General features: G+C 36.8%; 1 protein-coding gene across 1 annotated transcript in view; it reads left to right on the top strand.

Moving 5' to 3' along the window:
* Positions 1–3,668: 3,668 nt before the first annotated feature.
* Positions 3,669–9,813, top strand: part of LOC124155154 (nucleolysin TIAR-like) — a 458,155-nt gene continuing 452,010 nt past the window's right edge. The window contains exons 1-3 of the mRNA XM_046528871.1: positions 3,669–3,743; positions 3,824–3,855; positions 3,971–4,067. Of these exons, the coding sequence (XP_046384827.1) occupies positions 3,732–3,743; positions 3,824–3,855; positions 3,971–4,067 (141 nt within the window). The 5' untranslated portion in view covers positions 3,669–3,731. The remainder of the gene's footprint in view (positions 3,744–3,823; positions 3,856–3,970; positions 4,068–9,813) is intronic.

Raw genomic sequence — 9,813 nt, 5'->3', positions numbered from 1 at the left:
TGTATTCTTTTGGCAGTCCGGTAGAGTCTTATGGTGAACTTATTTCCGCCTCGAAGCTGTCGATGATACTTTCAACTTAAAAATATCTTGCCTGGAGGGCGACAGGAAGCTTTGAGGAAGCCAGACTATTAATGTTTCAATTTAGTAGCGATAATATAGACGAACTTCCAACACAATCTACCATCTTGTGACTAAAAACCCCGAAGCCACTTCCTATTCTGCAGAAAGAATCGCTCAATCGCACTTCGATCAATATAATAAACACAACGTCTTCAGGTGTTAATAAGTTACTTTTGAAATGAAATACTTCCTAAATTAGCATTAAAATGTGCATGTTTTCCAAACAGAGTCTTTAATACATTTTAGGAGCTTTTCTCACGATATATCTGAAACCTTCTCTAAAGGCGAGCTCATCGTCATTGCGATCGGTTGTCACTTAAAAATTCCGTATCGGAAATCCTAGAGGGATGACTTTCGACGATGACCGTGATCACCTGCACTCTCACTATCATTGGAACCCGTGGTGAAAATATCATCCCAATCCAATATCTATTTGGTTTTAACTGGGGAAAGAGCAACATAGAACTGCACATTCTTTGGGCAACTTTGGGTTTGACTTTCCCTCAAACACACCATTTCCCCTGTGGTGCACATCAGTCCTATCTTTATACGATGGCCTGACAACCTTTAAATGGATCCTTGGTTTATCCTGACAACCAACTAAATGGAAATTGCTGATCCACACATGTCCATTCTTATCTCCATAATTTCCAAAGGCCGCGGAACATTACTCTTGTGACTCAACTTTTTTTTGAAAAGCAAGCAACGGCGCAGAATAAAATCAAAGAATGCTGCGATTCATTTTTTGTGACCACCTCTGGATTCTATTCTTTTTCCATCTACAACTTCCTTTATCTTTCGGGGTAAACTATGGGACAAGATGTTTAAATATTTTCATTAATTTATAACAAAATATAAGTTCTAAAAATACCCTAAAGCCATTTTATTAATCTGCACTGATGAGTGTAAATTAATGTGGAAGATGAATGCTGTAGACGTAGTAGTTTTCCTTAGGTTGAGTTGCAAAGTTCATGAAGTTGACAAAACGGCTATTTTTTCGGTGCGCGGAGTCATTTATTGCACTGACCGTGTCTACATTTTTCAATTTTTTGTAATAAAATAAATCAGAATTTAGGATAAAATTTCCTTTAAAATGACGTATAGTTCATTTTTATAGCATGTAGTGAAGCCAGGATATAAATTTGCAAAGTACAGCGGCACATCATTTTGACGCCGACAGTAGAAGAAAACGCTGTCTTCTTGGCTGGCACTCGAATGCATGAGGATCAACGTTGCTCTACATTTTCATATTTCCTCCCTTGATTTTAAACATCATGGAATTTTCTATGTCCTTCCGTAACTGAAATTGAACAAGTGCCTTAATAATTTGAGTCCATCGTAACCATCGAGAAACACCTATCCCGATTTTTGTTCGGAAGTTGAGTTTTTATTCTACGGCGGCCGAATTATCAAAAAATCTCAGTTTCAAGTTATTCAGTCAATGAAATATGGAAATATTATTTATATTAATGTTATCTTCGCTCACATAGCACACGGGTTTATCATTCCGTTTATTATACTCTTATTTTTCCGTAACGCTCATCCCGACATGCCCCGTTCACACTACGTCCTTTTTACGCCGGTTAGCCCCGACCATGGTTACAAAACGAGGTGTGAACGCAAGTTCCCGTTAACCGTGGTTGGGATTCTGACCACCGTTTTCCGACCATGGTTGGCGGTAGTTCATGCGTGTGTGAACGCAAGTTGGTTAAAAGCTGGTTAGAAAAAGAAGAAGGCGAAGCAGCAACGAAGTGGGATAGGAGGAAAGAAAACAGAAAATAAAGTTTCGAAGAGGAGACGGCCGTTATTGTTGAATTATATTCGTCAGAATTAATTCAAAGGAAAGTGCTATTGATTCATTCCGTAATGTGTTGTATAGTATGAGATTTTAAACCTGATTTAAGTTATGCGATATACTTTATAGTTCGTGGTGAATTAGCTATTAGCTCGTATTGTATTGTTACGGACAGATTGAATAATCTATATTAATATTTTGCTAGAATTAAGTAAAATGTGCGAAACTACCATAGTAAAAATCCGAAGGTCACAATGATTTTAATGTTTTGGTAAGAGTTCTTTGTCCCAGTTTGAAAAAGATCACTTATGCTCAAGCTCATCCTTGAACAAAAGTTCTTCCCATATCAATATAAAGTATCAGGCTGACGGCTAGTCAGATGTAACGATAGAAAATAAATTTAGAAACGTCGGGTGATACCACATATCGCAAAAATTACCACGTTCTCTCTCTTATTTCATAAGTTAAATTTCAACAATCGTCACATTTCTGCAAGTTATTCGTCCACATTTGAAGAAGAGGTAAAAGAGTTTTAATTTACGGTATAGCATCAGAGTGGATCATGTCCTTTGTCAAAGTCAGAAAACAATAATATCTAAGAATGTAATGCAGCGAAAAGTGTATCTCCATCCCAAATCACAAGTGTCTCAAATTGAGGCTCAAGTCTCAAGATTAGTCCTCGATTTTCTTCACCTACATCAATGATTTGTCGACACATCCGAATCAAGGGCAAGTAGTAGGATATGTTGTTGATATCAACCTAATTATCAGCAATATTCGCTTTCATTCATATTAAATAGAGCAGTAGAAGAATGCAAGCCACACTATGGATGAAATGATTAGTTGGACGAACACATTTGAATTACCTTCTACGTAGCAAGGAACAATGATTGTCGACGCTGGAATCCAATCTTTAATTCATAAGCAGCTCATAATATGCACATATGTTATTAAATTCATCATCAATATCATTGCGATTAACACAAGAACTTTTCCCTGCACATTCTATATTTCCTTCCAACAAGTTATTCGCTCTTGTCAATTAATTTTTCACTTTGAATTACTCTACCACTCATCAGATGTCGCCAGGGTCTAACCATGGTTGAGTGTGAACGCGCGTTGGTTCTGACGTCATCTTACGCTGGTTAAGAAAGATGGTAATGTGAACGGGGCAACAGACGGCTTGCATCGAGGCTTTTCTTCTAATTTCCTCCGTGGGAATGCACACGAAAATTTTTTCTGGGGTGTTATTGCACAGAGGAACAATGCACCACTTGTAATTTTTCCTTACTTCACCCATGTTCTCCTTTAAACGCAACGTGGCTCTTCCAAACCTGCAGTTTGGGCTTGAATCTTGGACTCATACTGAACTATGACGTCACAGCCAAAGATTAGTGGGGGCGGTATTTTTTAGCCCGCGAAACTCGGGCGACTTTTGGGAGTCATTTTCTAGGGTATAAACTGAATTTTAAGCGGAAAAAAGTATATTGCGGTACTAAGTGTTTACTGTAGTATATCAGTATACTGTTTATAAAAAGTATGCAATTTCCCTATTACATTAGGCGGTCGATAATTCAAAGATAACCCACAGAAGGATAGGGTATTCATTCATTGTGGAAGAATGATATATTATCTAACGATTGAAAATGTCACTGCGGAAAGTTAAAGCTTTTTTTTGGCAATAACTAATGATATAAGTTTAGAGCGTTTCGCGTCAATCAGTTTAAAAGCGTACAAACGCAAATCGTTACTCGATTGTTTTACCCATGCCGCAACGCGAACGGGTCGACTTGTCAAAGTAGTGAGGTAACATAAGATGGCGAGACAGGTAACGCTGAATTTGTGAATTTTAAATGCGAAAGTGTGTCTTTTTTGAAGTGTTCTATCAATAAATTATCTTTATTGTAGATCATGAACGAAGAAAGTCATCCGCGAACCCTGTAAGTAACACTTATTTCATAGAATTGAAAATCTATGTTTTCCGTTAACGTTTGGATGTTCTTCCGATGCCGATGGTGTGAAACAACGTGGCTGACTAAATGTTTTTTAATGTAGGTACGTGGGAAACCTGGACGCTTCGGTGTCGGAAGAACTCATCTGTGCCTTATTTACGCAGATCGGGCAGGTGAAAGGCAGTAAAATCATCCGTGAGGTAGGACATTTTATGCACTTGAGACTTACTGTAGCAGTTGCTGGCTTGGCGCCATACGGCGCCTGGCCCTGAACGGCGGTTTACTGTATAAGTTACTGCAGTGTGGTAATTACGTGAGTGCCTCGCTTAAAGGTTAAATTTATATGTGTTGGTTTACGGAGTTGTTTGCCGATGTCACTTCCTTACTCATTAAGGTCTTGTATGGTTGCGATTTTTTGCCCTTTCTAGATGATCATGTTTTAATAACGTACGAATTACTTATTTTACGTGAATATATACCTTGATTGATTCAGTGAGAGGAGAGCGATTTTGGCTCAGTGTTTTTGGCTGTCTTATGCGCATGTGTTAAATGGTGCGGTTAGTTACGGGCTACCGCGGCACAAATGCGATTCTAGTGCTCGGTATTGTCGCAGCATTGGATAGGATTCATCTTTTATGAAAGGGGTGCCTTAAGATATTTTCAGATTGAGTTAGTTCCTGGATTGCTGACTGTCGCAGTTTCGTGGAATACCAAGGTTTATTCGGACATGTTTTGTAAGTATCATAGCTGCAGGGACATGAATTCTGAGGGATTAGTTTGCACCCAAGGCTTAATCATCAGGCTGCCTTACTCTACCTTGTAAAGGGTATTGTTTCAGCAGCAGGTTTTAAGTGGTCATGCAGTAGAGAAGTTATTGTCATATTGATTGATTATTCATTGGGCTTACATTATAACATTGGTTGAGTGATGCACCAAGAAAATGTGAGGGGAATTTAAAATGCTAAATTGTACTGTATACTGCTTTTTGGTGTGATGTGCCTTGGATTAAAAAGAAGTTATTGATACATATCAAATAATGGTTGGCATCTTATATCTTCCTTTAAAGTTCCCACCGTCCATGATGTATCGACCCTTAAATAAACCCCTACCTGCTTAGTGAAGTGTGTGGTTTCCACCCATGAATAGATTTTCTTGGTGGTAAATAGTTTTAACGGTTGGTGAATGTCTTGCATTTTTGCAGGCATTATCTATGTTCAAGTATCTTCACATTGCCTCTTCCATAGCAAATCATTCATTTTATTCTATTTCTGACAGTTGGTCTTGGAATTGACTGGTTAGTTTTCATTGGTTGTTGTCAAATTGTTGTTTCATGGCTTGCTCCATGATTTCATCTGGAAATTGTTCCCACTATCTTTTGACCCATTTTTGTTTCATCCTCTTTGCTGTTCTTTGATTTGCTCATGAGTTGTGTTCTCTGTCCACAGCTCTCTTCACCCAAATAAGGAGCTCTCAAATTGGCTGATACCTGCCATATCTCTTCAGGCGGGAGAAGTAAGCAGGTGTGTACACTTATTCTCCTTGCTCTATATAATTTTTTTATACTACTATGCATGTTCGAAACATTGAGTTTTTTTTATTTGACTTGAGAGCTGTTTCACTGCAGCCATTAAATGTGAATAACAAAAAGAAGTATGACACTAGGTTGGGCCATTTCTCGCCTAAACCACATATCCTTTCCTTTCCCATCCCATTCCCTAATATCAGAGAGTGACACAGACAGTGTTATTTGAAATCAAGGGACTTGTTTTTATGTCAGACTAGGGTTACTCAAAAGCTGAATAATTTCACTCCATTTGCTTGAAAAAATAGAAGATAGATATCGGGCATGCACTCACGGATAGATTCGCACACATTTATTATTTTTATTTGCATAATGTGTACTTACTCAAAATAATAGCCATTCTGAAATTGTTAATTTTCAGATTGGTATTAGTATACACTTGAATTCATGAGTCAATGGGTTTAAAACTCTTGTTCATAATGTTTTGCATCTAGGTTTTGAGTGTAACCACGTGTTTTTTTATTAACCACTTTGGATTACATTAAACAGTAATTTGTGCAGTGTATCACTCGCTAATGTAATTGGGATATGATTGATGTTGAATTATGTGGGCAAGAATATTTAAAGAAAATGAAAGACGAAAACGTATATAGGAACGTTTGGCACTGAATGGTCAAGTGTTGCTGCTTTCCCCCGCACAGATTCCAACTGACAGCCAGTTGTTCTACCGACCAATCATCCGAGGAGTATGAGGGTTTGAGAAAGACGTAAAAAAAGGTATCACCTTTTTATTATCTTTATTTATTTTTCTCTCTGTAACTGTGTACTCACCACGTCTGCGGCCAATGACAATGTCTGTTAAACACCGAGAGGCGTCTATGGTGGTATAACCCTCTTTCATTACTATACTTATCCCTCTTGCTCTTATCCTCAGAAAATCTGAAAGGCCAAACGCATAGCTGGCAACTATCGGTAAGAGTCCTTTCTTTATTTACCTCTTCCTGTTAAATGAAAAATAATTATTAAAACTGCTTAACTGAACATAAATTTAATAGTATCAATATTTTCCAACATACTTAATGGCGAGACAAATGTAAAAATCATTTAAGCTATCAATTTAGAACAAGGAGAAAAGTGTACATAGCTGTGTGCTTTAAAGCCATATTTGATTATAGTATGCTGGAAAATGATTCCTTGAGCCATTGAAAATGCATATAAATCTCTCACTCATTGTGAATGCTTCAAGAAATTGTAGTTGGCTCAAAGATGATAAGTTCCATGCTGTTTCCTTCATGGGGTTGGAATAAATGATGTCCTTTATTTTTGTGTGCTTCTAGTAGTGAATCATGGATGATTTGGCTCAAATGATCAGCTCTAGTTACTTCTTCTTCATCTTGGTTCATAATTATACCTTCAAAACTACCTTCAAATTGATATTTGAGCTTTGTCATCCGTAAGTGGTCTTTCTTGATCGGGTGTCTAATCCGATAGTTTAATTGTCCATGTGTTGTGTTGGGAGATTGTGGTGTCTTCAGAGCCAGATGGAGACTGGGTCAGGATTTGGGAAGGAGATGGTAAGGAGCAGGTGGTTTTCTTTTATTTTCCTTTATACTCTTTGGTTGCATTATAAAGTTTGGTTCGGTCAGATGGGAGCTGTGTAAATTTGGGTACTTCAGTTTGTTTACGTTTGGTAGGTAGGTATTGCCTTTTTATTTTCTTTGCATGTGTACATGGGGGTGCCGCCCTTGATGGTTGGCAGAAACGGACCTGACATTGCATGTTGGGCCGAACACCATAACTCATTTGGGGGCAGTTAGTGCAGTCGTGATAATCTTGATTAGAGCTACTGCCTTTTGCAATGCATGATTAAAGCTGTTGAATTAGTTAATGAGGAGTATTATGCAGATGGGATTTGGATAATAATTTATTATAATTGGAATAGCGGAAATTGTCCATTTAGTGTGTGACTTGCATGTGGTAAATGCAGTTAAGTGGGGTGATCAGTAAATGTGTCAGCGTAAATCTCCTTCCCTCTTCTTTGACATCTCTCCATGCCAAGTGCTTCCACTGGTTCTTTTGATCAGGAATCAATTGACGCTGGACCCTCACTGCTCCCTGTTAATGGAAGAGTGATTGGAATCGTGCCATTTCCAGCTGTCTCCTGACTTGGTGCTCTTGTAAGATGCATTTGTTTTTCTTTTATCAACACTTGAGGGAAACGTTCTTGAACTCTTTAATGTTGTACGTGTTCACATTTTTCTCTCGCCAAGGATTCTAAGCCTCCTTGAGTTGGTGCTAAGACAGGAAGAGCTGTGGAGCCTATGCCAAAGCAATTGTTTCCTCATGTTGTAGCTTTTCCTTTGAAGCGGAGGTGTATCAACTTGGTCTTCTCAACAGGCAGATGGAATTTCTTTGGTGTTGTTGGTAACATGGTGTTGAGGCATTCACGTTTTTACAAGCATTGTGATGAACTTTTTTTGTTAATAGTTTCTTGTGGTTTCATTTGAATGATCTGAAATTGAATTAATGAAGATCATCTTATGTATTTATGATAAATATGCACAAATCTTTAATATCCATTTTAGCAGCATTGATTCAAAATTTACTTTTCGATGAGTAACAAGGGTTGACATATCCATCCAAATGCCTATGATTGGTTAGAAACTAAAGACTTATCAGAACAGATTTTTTTGAATTTTCATGCCATTACAAAATATATATTTATCATAATATGACATTCTTCTTTCCATTATATATATTTTTACTGAAATTACATAGTTTCTCCTGACACTTCTGCTTTCAATGGCTTGAGAGCAATCAATTTTAACTGTAATTAAGGGCTTGTCAAAAAAATGACTATGCTTGTGGAGAGTTAAAAAAATAGTGCTTGACCTAATTGTTACCAATTTGATAGAAATAGATTTTCTTGAAGGACTAATGGGAATAGTTATGGTTCATTGTATTGAAATTGATTGCATATTAAGGGGCCAAAATGGAATTAGTTTCTTGGGAATTAGTTAGGAGCTTGATATTAAATTCCTCTGGAAATGATATTCTATAAAATTATGTAACTACAAGTTCCTTGATAATAACAATAAAATTGCTTCAAGGCAAAATGGTTTTCAAATGAAATTTGCTACAAGTTGAGGCTAAAAACAAGTATTTTCAGTATTTTTAACAGCGTCCCACTGAATAACTTTTTGCTGGAAAAGCATATTTGTTCTTCCATTGAGTATGTGAATGCTGCATATGTAGGGTGAATCTGCTCCTGAAAATTGTACTTTGACCTCTTGTATTCATTGCGGATTGTCATTTTGTGTTTGTGACTTGCATGTGTATCAATGGAAATATTGGAAACCATCTTTATGGAAATTATGAAATATTTATCATAGTGGATCCCAACAAAAGTTAACATTATTTTCTGGAAATAATGCCCTTCTGGGACTGTTTAAATGCAATTGTTTTCATCATTCAGTTCCTTTGCATATAATATCATTGTTTTGGCTTTTGCATTGCTTACAGGAGGTATTTAATTGAAGTTAACATATATTAATGTTATCTGAGTATCCTTAACACATTAGTGAGAAACGTTAAGTATAGTTAATTTTAAATATTGTAGTATACTTCGTAATGGTTCACCCATTCCTTTCTAGTTTCATAGCTACAGTGATTGTCTATGATGCCATTTGGTTATTCTGTTCTTCCGTGTAAAATTATAGTCTGACCATTATTAGTTGACTTCGGGCCATAAAAAAAGAGATAGTTATAGTAAGCACCGAGTGAAGGAAAAATGATAACTTTTGTTTGCATATGGTGATTGTGAGAACATTACCGTGTATGTCTGAATTTAGTTCCCTCTTTTTTCCAAAAGTGCCTGTGGTAAAGTAAAGGGGGGGACTATATTCAAACACATTTTTTAACTTTTCCCAAAACTGAAGCCTCAAAATTAGGGGGGGGGGGGGACTATATTAGGAGAAATACGGTAAATAGCTTTCATTGCTTTCTTGAGAGCACAAGGTTTTGTAAATAGCAAGTGTGTGTATTTAATGGTAATGAACACATTTCTGGTGGATCAATTTCACCCTAGTATGGCCACTTTAATATTGTAATATAGGTACACTTGCTGGTAATAACTGCCATAGGAATAGAGTTTAAGCTTACATTAATGTTGTTTCAATTAATACTTTTCATTCCACTCCATGATCGCTTGTTATAGATTAAATATCAATAATTATTTATCCCATATATTGATATCATTCCCTCATACCAATTTTTCTTTATTGTTGTAAGCAACTAATCAATCATTTCAGGAAAAGTTAGTCTTGTCATGAGTAGCCAATCATATGACATCATAAGTAATTTTAGTCAAAATTTGGGAAGCAATGCCCTCATCTCCTTCTTCTTTCTAATTTGTTTCACTTTAA

Source organism: Ischnura elegans, chromosome 3, assembly GCF_921293095.1.
Source record: "Ischnura elegans chromosome 3, ioIscEleg1.1, whole genome shotgun sequence".
NCBI lineage: Eukaryota > Metazoa > Arthropoda > Insecta > Odonata > Coenagrionidae > Ischnura > Ischnura elegans.
The sequence above is the reverse complement of the archived record's forward strand: the minus strand, read 5'-3'. Positions and strand labels throughout refer to the sequence as shown.